Source organism: Cucumis melo, chromosome 9 (genome assembly GCF_025177605.1).
Source record: "Cucumis melo cultivar AY chromosome 9, USDA_Cmelo_AY_1.0, whole genome shotgun sequence".
Taxonomy (NCBI): Eukaryota; Viridiplantae; Streptophyta; class Magnoliopsida; order Cucurbitales; family Cucurbitaceae; genus Cucumis; species Cucumis melo.
The window spans coordinates 23,084,705-23,103,855 of record NC_066865.1 but is presented as its reverse complement, the minus strand read 5'-3'; the positions used below and the strand labels follow the sequence as shown (position 1 = coordinate 23,103,855).

The 19,151-nt window shown below is 32.9% G+C and overlaps 2 protein-coding genes and 1 non-coding gene across 6 annotated transcripts; all 3 read left to right on the top strand.

Annotated features, from left to right (window-relative positions):
* Positions 1 to 962: 962 nt before the first annotated feature.
* On the top strand, positions 963 to 8,810 carry LOC103482700 (SPX domain-containing membrane protein At4g22990-like). 4 transcript variants are annotated; one of them, XM_051089852.1, is made up of 14 exons: positions 963 to 1,193; positions 1,278 to 1,360; positions 1,492 to 1,568; positions 2,291 to 2,401; positions 2,694 to 2,814; positions 3,075 to 3,225; positions 3,420 to 3,731; positions 3,937 to 4,044; positions 4,173 to 4,627; positions 5,533 to 5,831; positions 6,618 to 6,796; positions 7,389 to 7,579; positions 7,686 to 7,819; positions 8,435 to 8,810. In XM_051089852.1, exons 5-14 carry the CDS (start codon positions 2,738 to 2,740, stop codon positions 8,671 to 8,673), a joined length of 2,145 nt encoding a protein of 714 aa, XP_050945809.1. In that variant the 5' UTR covers positions 963 to 1,193; positions 1,278 to 1,360; positions 1,492 to 1,568; positions 2,291 to 2,401; positions 2,694 to 2,737; the 3' UTR covers positions 8,674 to 8,810. The 4 variants fall into 4 exon arrangements, with proteins under 4 accessions (XP_050945809.1, XP_050945808.1, XP_008437200.1 ...); XM_051089851.1 differs by lacking the exon at positions 1,492 to 1,568; XM_008438978.3 differs by lacking the exon at positions 3,075 to 3,225 and having other exon boundaries at positions 964 to 1,193.
* A 2,302-nt stretch (positions 8,811 to 11,112) lies between these two features.
* Positions 11,113 to 15,807, top strand: LOC103482699 (protein HOTHEAD). Its single transcript, XM_008438975.3, has 6 exons — positions 11,113 to 11,520; positions 12,424 to 12,763; positions 13,411 to 13,712; positions 14,282 to 14,670; positions 14,834 to 15,399; positions 15,570 to 15,807. Exons 1-6 carry the CDS (start codon positions 11,436 to 11,438, stop codon positions 15,622 to 15,624), a joined length of 1,737 nt encoding a protein of 578 aa, XP_008437197.2. The 5' UTR covers positions 11,113 to 11,435; the 3' UTR covers positions 15,625 to 15,807.
* A 1,039-nt stretch (positions 15,808 to 16,846) lies between these two features.
* On the top strand, positions 16,847 to 16,927 carry MIR399D (microRNA MIR399d). Its single transcript, NR_120697.1, has one exon. It is a non-coding gene; the product is annotated as a microRNA MIR399d (primary transcript).
* Positions 16,928 to 19,151: the final 2,224 nt, after the last annotated feature.

Genomic DNA, 19,151 nt, shown 5'->3' with positions numbered 1-19,151 from the left:
TTAATGATTGAAAAAATTACTCACATGATGATGCCAACTTGTACTGCATAAAATGCAGCTATGTTCTACTATACCAATAATACACAATGTGAATGTGATGCCATGTTTAAACATGTTTTTATTGAGACTCTTTTTTTAGAGTAAATTTTAAATCTCAGTTTGTACTCTCTTTGACTTAATATTTTTAAATACATTTGATCCATAATTGTTTTAGATATTTCATTATATCTAACCAATATTTATTTTAAATAATTAAATCATTAAATTTGTGTAATCATTTATTTACTTTTTTAATTTTGACGCGTTTTATTATTGAAATTCATACTTATTTTCGTAGTTTAAAATCTATTGACTTTTTAAATTTTGACTTTAATTTAAGAAAAAGTAGGACATATATGTTTACAATCATTCAAGTCCAAAAATAAAATAAAATATGAAACCCAAAATAACAAAAAAAAATAAAAATTGTTAGACTAAAGTGTAACTTTTAATAAGTCATAATAGTATTTATATATAAAATATTCATAGATATATTACAATAATGTGTGAACATGACAAAAATTAGATATAGTTTTTAAAACGTATCAACGATAGACTATATTACGGGTCCTATTAAAATATTTTCAATTTGCTTAATTATTATATATGCTTTATAAAAATTTAAAATTCTATACCATTTTTACTTCAACAACTAAAGAAATGGAGAAATGGACAGATTTTATTATTGTCTTATCCAACCAACCAAGTTAATTTAAATTTTATACTAACGACTCCCAATTAACCAATCATGATTAGCGAAATCATAATTTAGGCGCACGTTTAATGATTTATAAGAAAAATTAATTAACTAATTAATCTCATGATTTACAGATAGGATAAGTAAATCATATTGGTGAAGTGTGATTATTTATTTTATATTTATATTTATCACGGAAAGAAAACCATAAATCCAAGACATGGTCATATTATAACATACAACATCTCCATCTCCATCTCCATCCCCATCCGCATCCGCATCCGCATCCCGGTGGCCTTTTCCAAAAATTTCTCCTCTTGATTCGCCATTTTTTCGAAATTTCTAAATCGACGGAAGGAAAATAAAAAGCGTATCAAAACAAAATCAATATTATTCGAAAAGAGGATTCTCTGTGCGGTTTTTCGAGCTGTCTTCGTCTTCATGATCCATCTTTCAGGTATGTGATTCTCCCTTCTTCGCTGCCATTTCCTTGTTTTGCATGCTGATAGAAGATTGTTTTCTTTTTTGTTTCCATTGCTAGAAACAAGTTCGTTGACGGTCATCTAAACCTCTCGTTTTCACCTCTTTCTCAATCCCAGTTTCCAGATTTTTAGCTCTATTACGGTAAGGTGCTTTGTTTGATTTTGATTTTATTCCGTTCGTGTTTCTGGAATTTTTTATTGGCGAGAGGAGAAAACGAATTCGTTGTATCTGTTGATTTTACCTTCTTTTCCTCTTCTTTTCGTCTGTTTCAGTACTCTGTTATTGTTGTCTATGAATAAGCCTGCTTCTCTTAAGCAAACCAAGTAGAGGTTATGGTTGGAGAGATTAGGTAAACTTACGATTCATGACTAATTCATTCAGCCATGGCGTTTGATGTTCAAGCTTTGATTTAACTATACCTTCTTGTATTATCTTGTTTCGCACAAGTTTTTGTTCGTTGTTGCCTGGCGTACGTGTGAGGTTGTTTATCGAGATGTTAATCTAATCTTGAAATTGTGAGATACTGCGATCTAAGGAAATGACGATTTCTATAACCTTTGTTATTATTTTTATTTTGGCAAATGTTTCTTTCTCAAAATTGTATTGAAATATGAAATTGGATTGCTTACTATCGATTGAAGTGGACTGGAATTTCCTTTTGGAGCTCTTTGTATGCATGTGAGCTAGGGTAGTAAGTGTAAGCATTTAATGTGACATTTGATGCTCACATGTTCATAAACTTTTTTATTTTTAAAATTATACAATGGAGTATTGGGTGCATCTTAAGAATTTAGTAGTTATTCTCATATTTCTATAAGAGATGTCCATTGTTTTTCAAATTGTATATTAATTTCTGTGAGTGGATTAAACTATATTAATTTGTCTGCTCTATATATTCAATGCTTTCCCACAAGGATTTAGCCTCATCTATTTTTGGGACAATGAAATCTCACCTAACTATTTGGCCCACTTTATTGTTATGAAATGCTGTGAAGAATTCGAGAAACTGATCCTAGTAAAATAGGCATTTCACTGTGTGATGGTATCAATAACTTCTTGTTCTCCTTGCAGACTGCATCTCTGTGTATTCTTGGCCTGGTTTTGAGTACTGAAATTTAGAAAGCAAAAGATGGTTGCCTTTGGAAAGAAGTTAAAGGAAAGACAGATTGAAGAATGGCGAGGGTGAGTGTGATGCACCAATACTTGTTTTGCATTCTCTCATTTATCTTTTCTGGTGGTGTGTGCTAGTAACGAGTCTTTTGATTCAAGGGAAATAGTTTGAGTTAATAATACAGCTAAAGTAGATTGATTAAAATGGAATTATGATTTTTTTTAATATTTTTTTTAAGTTATTGCCCTTGCATTTGAGAAGGGAAGGAAAAACACGCTAAATATCAATTTCCAAATATGATTTGGAATTGTTAATTATGCTACAGCTGCTGTTATTCTGTTTCATTATTTTGTTTTTGTGCAGATATTACATCAATTATAAACTTATGAAGAAGAAGGTAAAACAATATGCTCAACAAATGGAAGTTGGAACACAAGATCGTCGGCACGTTCTCAAGGATTTTTCTAGAATGCTGGACAACCAGGTGTATATTGCATATCCCTTTCATGTAGAAGAGTTAATTAAGACTTTGATTAGTGATGATGCATGTGATCGATTAATCTCTTTGCTATGCTTTTTGTTAGTAATTTATTGTATTGCTTGCTATATGATAGTTCATTGTTATAAATCCCAAATCTCTAATTCAACTGATGAGCATTAGGAATTTTCTAATTTCATTAGATTGTTGTTCTTTATGCGGTAAGCTCATAAGAACTGAATGTGGCATCATGCCATTAATTTCAGCAGTCACACACACATGCAGATAAACCTTATGTATATGAAAGGAAGCAAAGCACAACAAATTGTGTGGCAATTACGCAGGAGGCTTAGGAAGTGCTCCCCATCTCTCTTTGGAATTGTGTGTTTGTATAGCACGCTATATGCACTCAACCATGTACAATTCCTTTCCTTCTAATTGAAGTGGTGGAATACTTTTATGAATTTAGGTTTTGGCATTATTTTCTGTGCTGAAAATCACTTTTACTATTTCTTTGCTGCTTTGGAACTACATATATTATATGAAATTGTGTAATCTAAGTTGTGCTCACATCTGTTAACAACTTTAATATGCATTTTCTGAAAAATCAGATTGAGAAGATTGTACTTTTTCTGCTGGAGCAACAAGGCCTTCTTGCAAGCCGTATAGCCAAACTTGATGAACGGCTTGATGTTCTTCAAGAAGAACCTGAAATATCCCAGATAACTGAACTGAGAGAAGCTTACAGAGAAGCTGGCCAAGACCTTTTAAAGCTCCTATATTTTGTTGAGATTAATGCGATTGGCCTGCGTAAAATTTTGAAAAAATTTGACAAGCGGTTTGGCTATAAATTTACCGATTACTATGTCAAAACACGTGCCAACCATCCTTATTCCCAGCTGCAGCAAGTTTTCAAACACGTGGTAATATATCATAGTCCAACTTTTATTTTTGTATTCTTCTTGTCTCATATTACTTCAAAGGACTTCAGATATGACGTCTTGGAATTCTCAATATTGTTTAAGTTCCTAGTTGCACGTCTGATTTTGGCACGACTGTAGTGATTATGTGTAGAACAACTTGTAGACTTAATTTTCGTGAATTTTCACTAGCTAAAATGAACTTTAGGGAATAGGAGCTGTTGTTGGAGCCATATCACGGAACTTGCATGAACTCCAGGACCGTCAAGGAAGAAGCTATCTATCAATATATGATCAGCCTGTTCTTCCTCTCCAGGTTTGCAGGATACTCATTTTATTGATACTGGGTTTAGTTGTTAACACTTCTCGTAGATTTTCTAACAAATCTAGCAGTACTCAAAAAGTCACTTCATCTATTTTATTTATTTGGACTCCCATTTGCAGGACCCTGTAATCGATTCAATTAGAGCTGCTGTGGACAGGCTAAGTAACTCAACAAACTTCCTAAACTTTTTAGCACAACATGCCCTCATTATGCAGGAAGAATTGCCTGCTCCTATCGGGGAACAAGTTGATGATAGCAATTATCATTCCATGTCTCTTTTCTTGAACTTAGCAAATACCTTCCTATACATGGTCAATACATATATTGTAGTCCCAACAGCCGATGACTACTCCATGAGCCTTGGAGCTGCAGCGACTGTATGTGGTATTGTAATTGGAGCAATGGCAGTTGCACAAGTGTTCTCATCAGTTTATTTTAGTGCATGGTCAAATAGATCTTACTTCAGACCTCTAATATTTAGCAGTGTAGCTCTCTTTCTGGGGAACTTGTTATATGCTCTTGCTTATGATCTTCAATCACTCTGGGTTCTTTTGATTGGACGGCTTTGCTGTGGGTAGGGAATCTCTTTTATCCTTTTAATTTATTATTCTTATTTTTCTCTACTGAATAGTTAATTAGAATACAGTCTCTTATGATGTCCATATTTTTATCATTCTTCATGTTCATCATGTTCTAGAATTTTACATAAATCGTCTTTTGGTGGCATCCTTTTCTTTTGCATTCAGAACCTCATATGACCGTCGAGACTCCAAGCATCTGCGCATCCATAAATTTCCTCCAGGAATTACCACTAACTGCCAACTGGAGACGATAAGAAAATGATTGCACAAAATTGCCCTAAATTGTCTATTATTTCATATATGGTTTGTTCCATTTAGATATACATCCACAGTGCTGTATGGCATCTGACTGCCCATAATCTAAGGATGCTTATGTCTCTAAGCTGATGTGCCTTTTCTGATGTTAGTTTTTGGTGTAGAGAATAAATAATACCTTGGCTTATTTTCTTCATGTTAATCATTTTAGTGATGTTTTGTTAATTTGATGATTAGCACTTCAAAATTTTTTAGTTTCATTTTTTTGCAAGGTCTAAATAGCCATGCCTTGAATAGTGTTTAGGAGCTTTTAAACTTAATAAATTAGAAGAGTTAGAGTTATTTCTCTCTTTGTGGAGGGTTCTCCCAATGTTTTACCATGGATTTGGCCTAATCATGAAAACTTACTCCATCGCTCTTATCTACCTTGCTTCGAAGTCTTACATAAAATGAGAGATTGTATTTTTGGGAATGGTTGACATTATTTTGTTATATTGCGTGGAACAAATATTCAGAAGAGACTAAAATCTAGAATGATTTTGAACTCTCCCTGTTGTCTTTAGTAGGGAGACACTGAAGAAGTGTGTTGAGAAATGTTAATTATACTTATGATGTCTGACAAAGCTGTTCTTTTCTAATACAGGTTGGGTTCTGCTCGGGCTGTTAATAGGCGCTATATCAGTGATTGTGTGCCACTAAAAATTCGCATGCAAGCATCAGCGGGCTTTGTTAGTGCCAGTGCTCTAGGAATGGCTTGTGGTCCAGCTCTGGCCGGATTACTTCAAACGAAGTTTAAGATTTACAAGCTTACTTTTAATCAAAACACTTTGCCTGGTTGGGTTATGGCTGTGGCGTGGCTAATGTATCTAATATGGTTGTGTATCTCATTTCGTGAACCTTCACGGGAAAGTGAAGAGAATACACCACAGGAATCACATCAAGGTAATTTTATTTGCTAATTTCTTCAATCTTGTAAATGTCCACATGAATGACATTTCATTTTAATCTATCTTTCTATTTAGATAAAGAGATAAATGAATGGGGTTAGGTCAAGTGCGAGTTTAATAAAGAATAGACTTTATCTGGTCCAATTGGGTCTTTTCTATTTAGATAAAGAGATAAATGAATGGGGGAGTAAAACTCCAAACACCCTATTGGTGAGGTACACCAAGACTGGTCCAGTTGCAACTTTTCACTACTCTGACTACTTTTGGTATCAAGTTAAAGACGTCTCTAGATGATCTAATTGCACATTTCTTCCGCATAGTAGCAATCTTATTTTAGGTTATATTACAAGCTTAGTTCCTAAACTTTCAAGTTTGTTTGTGTTTTATAGTTTTTTGATCAAAAGTACCTTATTGGTCCCTAAAACTTGATTTTTTTGTGTTAGGTCTCTAAAGAGTATAATTGTCTCAATCTTTGAATTTTGTTGTTGTTTTGATTTTGTTTTGTTTAATTTTGTCCCTAATAGGTCTAAGACATATTGGACATTTTCTAAAAATAAATGGATCTGTTAGGCACGAGATTTAATATTATGTCTGATAAAATCTTTTAACTTTCAATTGTGTTTAATAGGTTAGTAAATTTTAAAATATGTTAAATAGGTCAAGAGCATGTTAGACTCAAAATTTGAAGCATATGGACTTCAACATTTACTTAGAGTCAATTAATCCAACATATCATAAAAAACACCCTAAATTTATATTTCATGTCAATGCCAATGATCAGTTCAAAATGACACACTCGAAAAGGGTCTTCACCAGCCATTGCTTATAACTTCACTAGAGAAGCCATCAGATGAAGATGGTGACCCAGAAGTTGATGACAGTGAAGAAGCTCCTGAGGAATCACGCCTACCAGTGACCTCTATTGGCTCAGCTTATAGATTACTCACTCCTTCTGTTAAGGTACCTACTATAGTCTGGAAAGTACTTGGGAGGTTTTACATAATTCAGTATCGTTCGATTAACTGATTGATATATCTGGTGTCTTCATGATGAACTTTTTTAGCCTTTGAGGATTTGAATAAATTATTGAAAATTATGTGACTAAAGTGCCCGTTCTTTCCATACCAACAATCGTTTTCCATGAGTTTTGTTTGTGGTTTAAATGTTTTATGGCACTCAAGTTTTGTTTATGGCCGTGCAATTTAAAAGTTGCAATTTTTTCGAGAGCATTTCAACAAATTGCCACATTACATTCATAATACAGGGCGTTTAAAACCAAAACTGAAACTCTTAATAAATCCTTTGGGATTGTAATGCTGAATGATGTGGTTCTCATTGTCAGTACATATAATAATCTACTAACTGTTGTTGTGAATGACCCTGTTTTTTTTTCTTCCCTTTCTTCTTAAGTGTTCTTTTTTCTTTTTAAAGATAAACCTTTCTATCTAGCTTGCTACTGTTGTTTTAAAATGATGTTTTCAACTTCCTTACACAACTCTTTCTTTTGAGTTTTCTTGTCATCATATTTTAACTGAGCATATGATGTCAACAGGTTCAATTATTGATATATTTCATGCTCAAATATGCAATGGAAGTTTTGCTTTCGGAGTCTAGCGTTGTTACCACATACTACTTCGGTTGGTCCACGAGCTCTGTGGCAATTTTCCTGGCATGCCTTGGTCTGACAGTTCTTCCGGTGAATATATTTGTTGGTAGTTACATTAGCAACATGTTTGAAGATAGGTAATTACTTCAAAGGGATTATGGAGAACACGTTTGTTGGTTTTAAAAACTTTCTTCCCTTGAACTAACTTCTCTCACGTATTTTGTTTTAACATCTTCCTTGCAGGCAAATACTGTTGGTATCTGAAGTTCTTGTCTTGATAGGCATCCTTTTAAGCTTCAATGTAATAGTACCATACTCTGTGGTTCAATATGTGGGCTCTGGACTTATCATGTTTGTGTCGGCAGAAGTGCTTGAAGGTCAGGAATTTACTAAATATTTTTTCATGTTTTTAAAGAATTTACTAATTCTAAACATTTTTCAACTTCTAATGATGGTTGACTGTGTTACAAAAGTTGATTGGTAACATTTTAAAATGTTTTACAAAAAAAAAAAGAAAAGAAATACACAGGTGCATTTTGGACTACATCGATTATCTTTAGATAGGTGCAAGCTCAAGATGCACCAAACATTTCTCTTTTATTAGAAAATCTTTCCCCTCTCCTTTGGTTAGTGAGGAAAATCTTTATACAAGGAAGTCTGAAGAAGTTCTCAAACTCTTGCAATCTAAATTTGAAAAAGAAAAAAATCTGGGAATTTTGTTCACTTGGTGAAAAATATTTACTGAGTTTTATATTATTTATTTATTTATTTTTACTTAACAACTGTTAAAAATAGAACATACGAGGGATTTAACTGAAACGTGCATGGAAACTCGTTTATCTTATTTGGATTATGGTATTCTTTTGGTTTAGGATTTTGCTATTTTCATAGAGCTCAACCACACAAGTTTTTTTTTTATCATCAAGGATTACTTTTTTTCCCCCTTTCATTTGAGAATGACACAAATTTTCTTTTGATCTTGTCTGACACAGGTGTGAACCTTGCACTTCTCTCACGAGTCATGTCATCTCGACTTTCACGTGGTACATATAATGGTGGATTGTTATCAACAGAAGCCGGAACTATTGCACGAGTAATTGCAGATGGAACTATAACCCTTGCTGGTTACTTAGGCCGAAGTAGGCTCTTGAATGTTACACTCATTCCCTCCCTCCTCATTTGTGTAGTCTCCATTGTTTCCACCTGCTACACCTACAACTCTCTATACTGATGATAGACATAGCTCATTACATTTGGTTTCTTCTATCCGTCAAAATCCTCGATTCTTTCCCAGTGTCCATTCCTCCATTTTTCTTTCCTTGCACTCGCTAGTGCCATTTCAATGAAAGCGCTCACTAGTTTAGATCATCTATTCGATTCTAAATTTATACTCCCCTCAGTACGTAATATGTCTTACATGTGGGATAGGAAGGTTCTCGTCTTAGAAATAGAGATTATTTATCTTGATTCCTATGTTGGCAGATTTGTAAGATTTTGTTTGAAGTTTATTGTTCTTCCTCCTGCTTATTGGAAAAAGGCACCCGAGAGATTATGGACCACTCATTTACGTTTTAGAATTAGTAAATAGAAAATGCATAAGAATGGTCCAAATTTAGCTGGAGGCTGCCATTATTGTAGGGTTTCCGAATTGTAATCTCATGGTAATAAAATTTATTTTGGGTCTTACAAGTGATGAACCGTCTTTTCTTTGTATTGCTGACTACACCGATAAAAACGAGTGGGTAGAAGATAGAACCTGAACCTCCAACTTCCAAGTTAAAATGTGGTTGGTATTAAAATGAAATGAAAATTTTCAGTACTTACATTTAGATGGTTGTGATCAATTTGTTGATCGCTTGTGATTTCAACTGAATAAAGTCTAAGTAGTTTTTACTTTTTTTTTTTTTTTTAATTTCCTTTTAATGTATAAATATAAATCTACGGTACGCTTGGAATTTAAAAATAGGGTGGTATACTTCAACAGATTTTTAGTACCATTTATTGTTTCTTGGAATAAGAAATTAATGTGCAGCTACAAGAATGGAAGTGGAATGACTGAGATTTAAATGAAGTTGAGCTAATTTCTAATGGGTCGTTGATTTCAATTAAAGCCTCCTTTTAAGGTGTTTGTTTATTGATCATTGCTTTTCTGTACTTTTTGATAAAGTAATTAAAATTTATACTACTGGATATTGAATTATCAACTTTTAAGGTGGTAATGTTTTTATCTACTAAGTTACGGTCAAATTAAATTAATCGTACTATTATTAAATTCTTAAAACAAGCACTTTGTTAATTGAGTTCAAATTAATTCAATAATTTATTACCCTAGAGAAATCAAAGTAGGTATTTGAAATTAATTCGATAAAAGCTACTTAATTGTAACTACTACGACTTGTTTCAATCTCTATATTGTCTTATATGGATAGTATTAAATATATGTGATTTAAATGTTTGAGATAATGAATTCATTTGGATATATGTAAGATAAGTTTTGAGTTAAATGGATATGCATGATAAGTAATGTTTTAGGATTTAAAGGTGTTTGTTTATTTTGCAAGTTTAGTTCTTGAGATATAGATAGCGTTTGAGAAGAGTAGAAATGTGTCAAAAATCTTGTTTGAGTGATATTTTTTTTTCTTTTTTAGGACTAAATAAGAGATTTTATACAATTATTATATGCATTAATATAAAGAAAATTATTAAATTAAATTGTGTTTGTAGTTTAAAATTTGAAAATAAAAGTTTTAACTAATGTTTATTTTCTTTCTTTTATATCGAAAGTTCAATGTTTTTTCTTCACCTATTTGAAATGAAAAAATTTAAACAATTTAAAAGCAACTAATCTTACCCCTTTCTAGATATTTGCCCTATTTTCAAACTCTCTCCGAATAAAATAACACGGATTAGATTCTTATAATACTTTACTGCAATTGACATATTCTCTTTCATCTAGAATCGTTTGAATTCGCTCAAGAAATAAAAATATTTTTCAAAAGTTTATTTTTATTTAAATATTTTTTTTATAAAAAATGTTTAAAATACATTTCAAAATCAACTTTTAGGGATTGTTTGATCCAAGGTTATTACTATTGCGTTGGTTATGGTAACTCAACCCTTGTTTGGAACAAGGGGTTATCATAACCTCTTTTCACACTCTCTCCTCCTTAAACATTTTTCAACTCCACATCATAATCCTATCTCTTCAACTCTCCCATACAACCACCTTTTTAAACATTTCCCCTATTCACATCTTATCATAAAACCACATTTTAAATCATTCCTCCAAACACATATTATAATAAAATCATGTTTATCATAATACTCCATAATCCAACACTTTTCCCAAACGACCCCTTATTATTTGTAAAAACACCGAAACTTTTTCCAAAATGATCTATTTTTTAAAATTAAACATTCTCCACAAATTTCTTCATCGGTTTAAGCTTATATAGCCTTATAAAAGCATATTACTCCAACTTTCAATCTTTACCCTAATTAGCAATGGATTAGGTGGGATAAATTTATTACACTTCATATCACTTTTTTTCAAGGAAAAAAAAAAAAAAAACAATCCACAAGAAAATAGAGAAGGTAAAATCATATTCATGAAATTCATTGCGTTGACATTTATATATAAATCCAAATCACAGTCCCCGATGATGAAAACCATTTGCCATTTTCTCTTGCAACTCGCAATTACTACAATCCATCTCTCTTTCTTTGAGTTTCATAGAAATTCTTTCAAATTCCCAACCATTGTCAAAGCGAAGGCATCGGAATAGTTTAGGAGTTTCACAAAGTGTGCATTTTCTTTAGACCTCTTTCTTCTTTGATTTCTCCGATATTGCTGAGAAAATAATCTTTGTATTCCCTCTGTAATTTCTCCTCATTGTACTCACAGCTTAGTTTATTGCTAATACTTTATATATAAACCACTCATTTTCTTGGGTTTCATTTCATTTCATTATATTTGTTTTTGTTGACAAGAAAATGAGTGGTTTTGTTTGGGGTGGATTTTTCACTTCTGCTCTTACTGCTTTTCTTCTCTTCCATGGTTTTTCTTCCTCCCAACAAGGTACCCTCTTTCTCCTTGAACAATTCAAACTTCTAACCTAACCTTTTGATCCGATTATAATAACTTTATTGGTTGAGTTTGTATGAAGTAATTCTAAATTTCATTGCTTTCAATGCTATTTTCGATTTTGGTTTATTTTAGTTTATAGTTTTTGAATATTTAATTTTGATTTGAAAAAAATTCATTTCAATTGGTGATGTCATTTTTGTTTATTTTACTCGTGTGCACGTTTAAAATTTGACTATTTGGTTCACTAAAAAGATCAAAATCGTTACTTTTGATAAAGGTAGATACAAAAAAGTTATGAATATTTTAAAAATATAGAGATAAAAATAAATCTTAGAAAATATTAAAGCAATTTTAATTCTCTATGGTATTGGTGATATCAACTAATTAAATTCACTCAAAGTAGTTGTTCTCATCCATCACTGTAATGTTTAGGCTAAATATATATATTCTTTAAGGTTAATTGTACTTTTGAAATTATTTTTTAAGAAAAATAGGCTCTTTTTAAAAAATAAATTTGCTAAATAATATTTTAATTTTTTTTAACTGCTCCTGTGAGATTTGCAAATTCTTTCTTTATATATATATATATATATATATATATATACATTTTTTTTTTGTATTAACGTTTTTTTAATTCTTATTACCGATGAATAATCCTTTCTTCTTCTCCTCTTTCCAAAGTTCCAATAATATTTTGATCTATCATTAGCAAATAAAAATTATTTTTGTCAGATGTTGTCATGGAAAGAGATATTTTATAAACACCTTTTTGGGTGTATTTTACATAACTTAGCCCAAAAACATAAGTTGATGGGTTAATTTGAAGTTATTAATCCCTTGCTTTATTATATAGGAAATAGGAAATCCATTTAATAGTTCCTCTGCTTTCTACAGTTCCAAAATTTAGTTTCTTGCGAAATGCAACCGATGCTCCGATGGTATCATACTACGACTACATAATCGTCGGAGGTGGGACGGCGGGATGCCCATTGGCGGCCACCCTATCGGAAAATTATAAGGTATTGATGTTAGAACGTGGTGGCTCGCCGTACGGAAATCCCAATATTACCAACTTATCGGCTTTTGGGGCTGCCCTTTCTGATTTGTCTGCTTCTTCGCCGTCGCAACGTTTCGTGTCGGAGGACGGTGTTATCAATTCACGCGCTCGTGTTCTCGGCGGCGGCAGCTGCCTTAATGCCGGATTTTACACACGCGCCTCCTCTGATTATGTCAGGTTCTCCTCTCACTAACACTAATTTAATCAATTATGCAATCTAAAAATAATTAGGTATTGTTTGGATAAATTGACAAAGTAACAAAAAGAAAAGAAAGGTACCAAAATATTTTCAACTATAGTAATATTTTTAGTTATTGTTTTGGCATTTAGAATAATTTTTCTTAAAAAATCATTTATAAGCAAAATGAAAATTTAGGATCAGATGAAATCAATTATTAATTGATGTATGTATTTTTAGATTTGGTTTATTTTGAGTTTCTAACTCTTTAAAGTTACCATTTTGACACTGTAAATAGAACACAAAATGAAGAGACCCAAATGGTCACTTCTTAAAAATATAAAAACACAAATAAACACTTGTGAAAAAGGGCCATTTTTTAAAATAGAAAAACGAATCAAAATATCTTTAAACATAATAAAATTTCAAAATATGTTGAAAAAAACCGATAGATTTTTATCAATATACTAATAGATATTGATAGAAGTCTAAACACAGACCAAAATAAATTAAAAGTGAAAACTATCAATAATATTTAAGTCTAAAATTTATGAAAATATTAAAATTGTTTAGGGTATAGTATATAAGAAACGATTAAAGGTTAATATATATAAAATTGTGAATGCTTTTGTTCTTCTTTGTATAGGAGAGCGGGATGGGAGAAAAGGTTGGTGAAGGAGTCATACGAGTGGGTGGAGAGAGTGGTGGCGTTCGAACCGCCGATGGGGGAGTGGCAATCGGCGGTGAGGGACGGTCTGATTGAAGCGGGCGTGAAGCCTAATAATGGGTTCACCTACGATCACTTATACGGTACTAAAGTGGGCGGCACCATCTTCGATCATCATGGCCATCGACACACCGCTGCTGATCTTTTGTCCTATGCCAATCCTTCCAACTTAGATGTCTTGCTTTACGCCTCTGCCCATTCGATCATTTTCCGACCTCTAGGTATCTCAATTTATCCTCTCCTTACATTACATTTTCTTTTAATCTTATGTCATATATTATCATTTACAAGACTATAATTATGGCTGTTACTTCAAAAATTACAGCAAACAGTACCACCATCTAAGAAATAAACTATAAATATATGTTAAACAATAAAATATTTCTAGAATTAGCAAATGTTAGACTCATTAACTTGTAAATTTCTTCGAGCGATAGCAACTTATAGAAGTTATTAATTACTATCACTAAGTAGCTATTAATGATAGTCTTTAATTTGAGAAAACTAAGAAGAAACACTCATAATAATGATAAATAGAAAGTTATCACTAATAATAACCGTCAAAAATAGCTTTTATTTTAAAAAATCAAGAAAGAAGTCACCAAAATAGAGTTGTTTGTGTATTCTTTTTTAGTATTTTATTGATTTTTGTATTATATATGCAATTGCTTTATAGTTGTAATATATATATATATATATTTATTGGCCAAAATGCCACCAATGGAAGATGTACTAATATCTTCGATCTCTTTCATTAATATCCCTTATCGTTTACCTGCTATGTGAATAGGGGAAGAAAGGCCCAAGGCCCACGGAGTGGTCTTTGAGGACTCGAAGGGAATAAAACACAGAGCCTACCTTAAGTATGGGCCCAAGAGTGAAATAATCATATCAGCGGGCTGTCTTGGAAGCCCACAACTCCTAATGCTAAGTGGGTTGGGACCAGCCCAACATCTTAAGGCCCATAACATAACAGTGGTTTTGGACCATCCCATGGTGGGGCAGAGGGTGTCCGATAACCCAATGAACGCCGTTTTCGTTCCATCCCCCGTTCCGGTAGAGTTGTCGCTGATTGAGGTTGTCGGAATTACCCAAAACGGAACGTACATTGAAGCCGCCAGTGGCGAGAACTTCGGCGGCGGCCCTTCTACCAGAGACTTCGGCATGTTCTCTCCTAAGGTACACCTTCGAGGCTATATTCCTAAATTTCATCACTCCTTTTGGATAAACATAGATTTCAAAAATACCTTATAATTTGTTTCCATAATACTTTATAATTTCAAGTTACGTTGTTACTCTTGATTTCAAAAATACTTGGTAAAAATTAAAAAACATTGGGCAGATCGGGCAGCTATCGACAGTTCCACCGAAGCAAAGAACGGCGGAAGCCATAGCCAAAGCCACAGAAGCAATGAAGGCACTGAACCAAGCCGCATTCCGAGGCGGCTTCATCCTCGAAAAAATAATGGGTCCAATTTCCTCAGGTCATCTGGAGCTCCGAACCCGAGACCCGAACGACAACCCCTCCGTCACATTCAACTACTTCAAAGAACCCACTGACCTCCACCGCTGTGTCGCTGGCATCAACCTAATCCGCCGCATAATCGATTCAAAATCCTTCTCCAGGTTCCGATACAACAACGTTTCGGTAGCGACGCTTCTGAACATGACGGCGAGTGCACCGATCAACCTGCTGCCGAAACACGAGAACTTGACGAGGTCGCCGGAGCAGTACTGCAGGGACACGGTGATGACGATCTGGCATTACCACGGCGGCTGTCAGACCGGAGCGGTGGTGGATAGGGATTATAGAGTTTTGGGAGTGGATTCTTTAAGGGTGGTTGATGGATCAACTTTTCATGATTCGCCTGGAACTAACCCTCAGGCTACAGTGATGATGCTTGGCAGGTATCTTCTTTAATTTCCCTTTTTTCTCCCTATGGATTACTTTTTTCAATTTATCAAACTAGCAAGACTTGTGGTTTTGACGTCGAAGTTATGGAGGTTTAATTCTATCAGGAGATAACGAGTTTGGTGATCTTAACCTAATTAGTTTGTTCTTCTTGTCAACGTTGCAGGTACATGGGAGTAAGAATATTGAGGGAAAGGCTTACAGTCAGACACCAAAAATAAAATGAGAGAGAAAATATTATGTTTATCAATGCTTATATATATCTATAATATATATGATATTGTTCTTTTTGCAGTTAATTTTATGTAACTTTGTTGCACATTTGAAACATCATACAAGTTTATGAAATTATTGAGACAAAATTCAGTAGAAGTCAATTCAATTTTTATGTGGTATATATTTAATTAATCGTGTTTAAAAAACTTAACTATTTCATTATATTTATAGCCTTTAAATTTAAATTCTATAGTTAATTAAGTAGAGATACACCAATAATGCTTATTAGATAAATAGTTAAATTTAAGGTTGATTATAACATTTTTAAATATGTAGGTTATTCAATAATTGCAAATTTGATATAATTTAGGAACTGTTCACCATTGTTTATAGTCTTGATTAGAGCATTTCTTAATAAGGTAGATCCCATGCTCAGATAATTCCTTCACTATTGTTGGTGATTTCATGTAATCAACCGTTGGTGACTTTTGCAATCATCCCACCAAAAAAAAAAGAAAAAAAAAATCTAAGAAAAGGAATATTGTTTATGTTTATTTAAGAATGTCCTAAAATAAAAATAGAAAAATACTCTCGAATTTGAAATTAATAATGGGTAAAGACAGAACATAAACTCTTAGAATAGTAATACCATGCTTTAAACTATACGTTAAACTCATAGATAATAATAACAATTGACTTGGATGATTGTCCAAGTATTCAAGGCCCAAAAACATTTTACAAAATTTAAAGAACCATATTTAGACAGCCAAACTTAAAAAAACAAGATAATTTGTAGTAAAAGGGAGGGAAGAAAAAAGAATATGAGATAGGATATTCCAAGTTAGTATAGGTAAAGAAAAGCATCTATCTTCTCTCCATAACTTTCTTTTTGGCCATTGCCCATTTTAGCACCTTCATTTCACGAGGCAGAGAGATGAGAATGATGATAAGTCAAGATCAGTATGAGTAGAAGAATCTGTAAGAGAAATTAGGGCTTTTTACAAGGAAAGGGAATAATAGTGTAAGGAAAGAAAAGGATATCCAATGGCATATGCTTATGATCCCATATTCTTTTTCCGCATGAAATTTGAGTTCCCTATAAAGGTCTCTTAATCGTGGTGCTGCATAAAAGTATAAGCTCCAATTTCCTCCATTTTCATATATATATAAATACACAGACACTCGAAGTGATGCAAATGTTACATATTATTTTATTAAGCAAAATTAGTAGAAGGGCTTCTCTCCATTGGCAGGCATAATGACTTTGGCTTTCATGTTCTGCCAAAGGAGAGTTGCCCTTCATCTAGTTTTGCTTTACTTCTCAAACCACTCTCCTAACTTATTCAAAGAAAAAAGGAAAAAGAATTACATCCTCTAAACCTAAAGACGTAGGCTCAGGATTCAGATCATGGGAATGTTGAGACGGTGTGGTCTCTCTTGGACGTGAAACTTTATACACCAGAAAAACCTAGTTGGGTTTCAAAGCCAACAAAACACAATGAGGCTAGTTTTCCATTTTAATTTTCGATTTTTAGTTTTTATGTTGGGTTTCAAAAACCATTTTTCGTCTTTTACAATCTTTTCTTAATTGATCTATTCTTTTTCTGGTCCATGTAGAGAGTTTTGGCCGACGATTGCCAATGTTTCTTTGGACAAACTTCTTGATGGTGGAGATCAAGAAATCGATCGACAACTAATTTTGAGTGTGGTTTTCTGGGGTTATGGTGTTCATTTCGTCGATTAAGGATGATGGCAAAGAGTAATTATTATTGCTTCAAAATGTTGCCCTTTCTTCTAAAGATGAACGAACGACAACAAACCTCTTTGGTATTAAGATCTCGCCTACTTCGGGCTTAATCGCAAGCAGTTTTCCATTGGCCTTAACCTATTCTTCGAGTTTAGATCTTTGTATTGGCCATACACTATGACGAGCTTAGGTTAGTATCGAAAATTACTAATTCAGTAAAAGCTTGAGTCTCTAAAAATTTAAATTTTGTTTTAAAATCTAAAATTAGGTTTTAGATTTTTGGATTTGATAATGATTTTGTTTCTTAAAACATTAGTAAAAAGTAAATAACAAACCAAAAAATTTGGAGGTAAAAATGGTATCATAGTCTCCATTTTCAAAAACAAAACGGTAAGGAATAGAAAATAAAAATTAATCTTTCAAAATTGGTATTTGTTTTTAGATTATTTTGAATAAGAATCGAAAAATATTCTTAAAACATACATATACAAATATATATGAACATTTAGATATGAATTTATTTAATCATATCTAATGTTTAAATTTCTTTCCTATCTCGTAAACTTTTGATATTTCGTTTTTATTGTAAGTTTAAATTTTTTTTTTTTTTTTAAGACTGGATAGAAACTAAATTGAAAGTTTAGAATATCTTATATTAAATATTAAGTTCAATCTAAATCTAATGTATTATTTAATTTTTTATAAAAAAATTTCAAATGTGTTTCTAAAATAATCCTACTAGGTTGGATAACTATTAGGAATAACTTTCAAATGTGTTATAAAATTGAAGGTCTTAAAACATGACAGATTCTTCAGAAATCATTTCAACCAAAATGCAACCCCAAGGACCAAATATCAAACGTCACTTCGGGTGTGACATATATTGGCATTCCTCTAAATTAATGTAGGTAGACCACAAACTATTCCCTCCTCATCATCCCTTTTATTGTGCCTCAAATCTGAAAGTCAAAAGTGTTAGAAGATAAGGTCGATCAGAATTATTGCTGTGCCGTGACGAACCATTGCCCTGAAAGCAATTTCGGCTGACCGTGGTGCTAATCGTTATGTCGTTTGCTCCCCAAGGTTAACACAGCTTCCCTGGTACGAACGTGCACTTGTAAGTACAGGGAATAAAAACAAAGGGCTTATAAGGGCTCAGAACACAGGACGAATAGAGGAAGAGAGGATTGAAGTAAATTGTGTGTTTTGATGAATGAGTGCTCTCCAATTTATAGAGGGGTGGGGGAGGAAGTGCATGGAGGAGAGTCTTTAACGGGAAGAAGGGGATGAGAGTGAACGGCAGAGAGAACGTTGGACACGTTTCACGTAGGTTTGAACCGCCTAAAAGTAATACTGGATGTTCTCTTGCTTGAGGTCGACATGCAAAGCCTCATGATGAACGCAAGATAGGCCTCTAAGTTTCATTTTAAGATAGTCTTTCACATAATCTGTTGTCTGATCAAATCAGCTAAAATCACTACAGCAGCATGCTCTAACCTAAGATTATAAAAAGCATTATAAGGAGAATCTTTTTCTACGGTAATCTCATCTCCAAAACATTATAAATGAACAATTTCTAGACAACCCATGGAATGTTTCAAAACTTGTTCTTTCCATAACAATAAAAATGAAGTTGAAGAGGGGATACTTTAACGATCAAAATATAATAAAAAGTCAAATATTTTTCGTTCTGCTAATAGCACCGTGCTATAAGAACCTTCATCCAAAACTTTGATTGGACCAATTTATCATCATTGTATATAAGAGATCGTTCAAGAAAAAAAT

Excerpts from the sequence above, each read along its gene's own strand:
- LOC103482700 (XM_051089851.1), top strand. The coding sequence starts at position 2,738 with ATGCTCAACAAATGGAAGTTGGAACACAAGATCGTCGGCACGTTCTCA. Across the intron at positions 3,226-3,419 it reads CGCTATATGCACTCAACCAT|ATTGAGAAGATTGTACTTTT; the intron begins GTACAATTCCTT and ends CTGAAAAATCAG. Across the intron at positions 5,832-6,617 it reads ACCACAGGAATCACATCAAG|TTCAAAATGACACACTCGAA; the intron begins GTAATTTTATTT and ends GCCAATGATCAG.
- LOC103482699 (XM_008438975.3), top strand. The coding sequence starts at position 11,436 with ATGAGTGGTTTTGTTTGGGGTGGATTTTTCACTTCTGCTCTTACTGCT. Across the intron at positions 13,713-14,281 it reads GATCATTTTCCGACCTCTAG|GGGAAGAAAGGCCCAAGGCC; the intron begins GTATCTCAATTT and ends CTATGTGAATAG. Across the intron at positions 14,671-14,833 it reads TCGGCATGTTCTCTCCTAAG|ATCGGGCAGCTATCGACAGT; the intron begins GTACACCTTCGA and ends AACATTGGGCAG.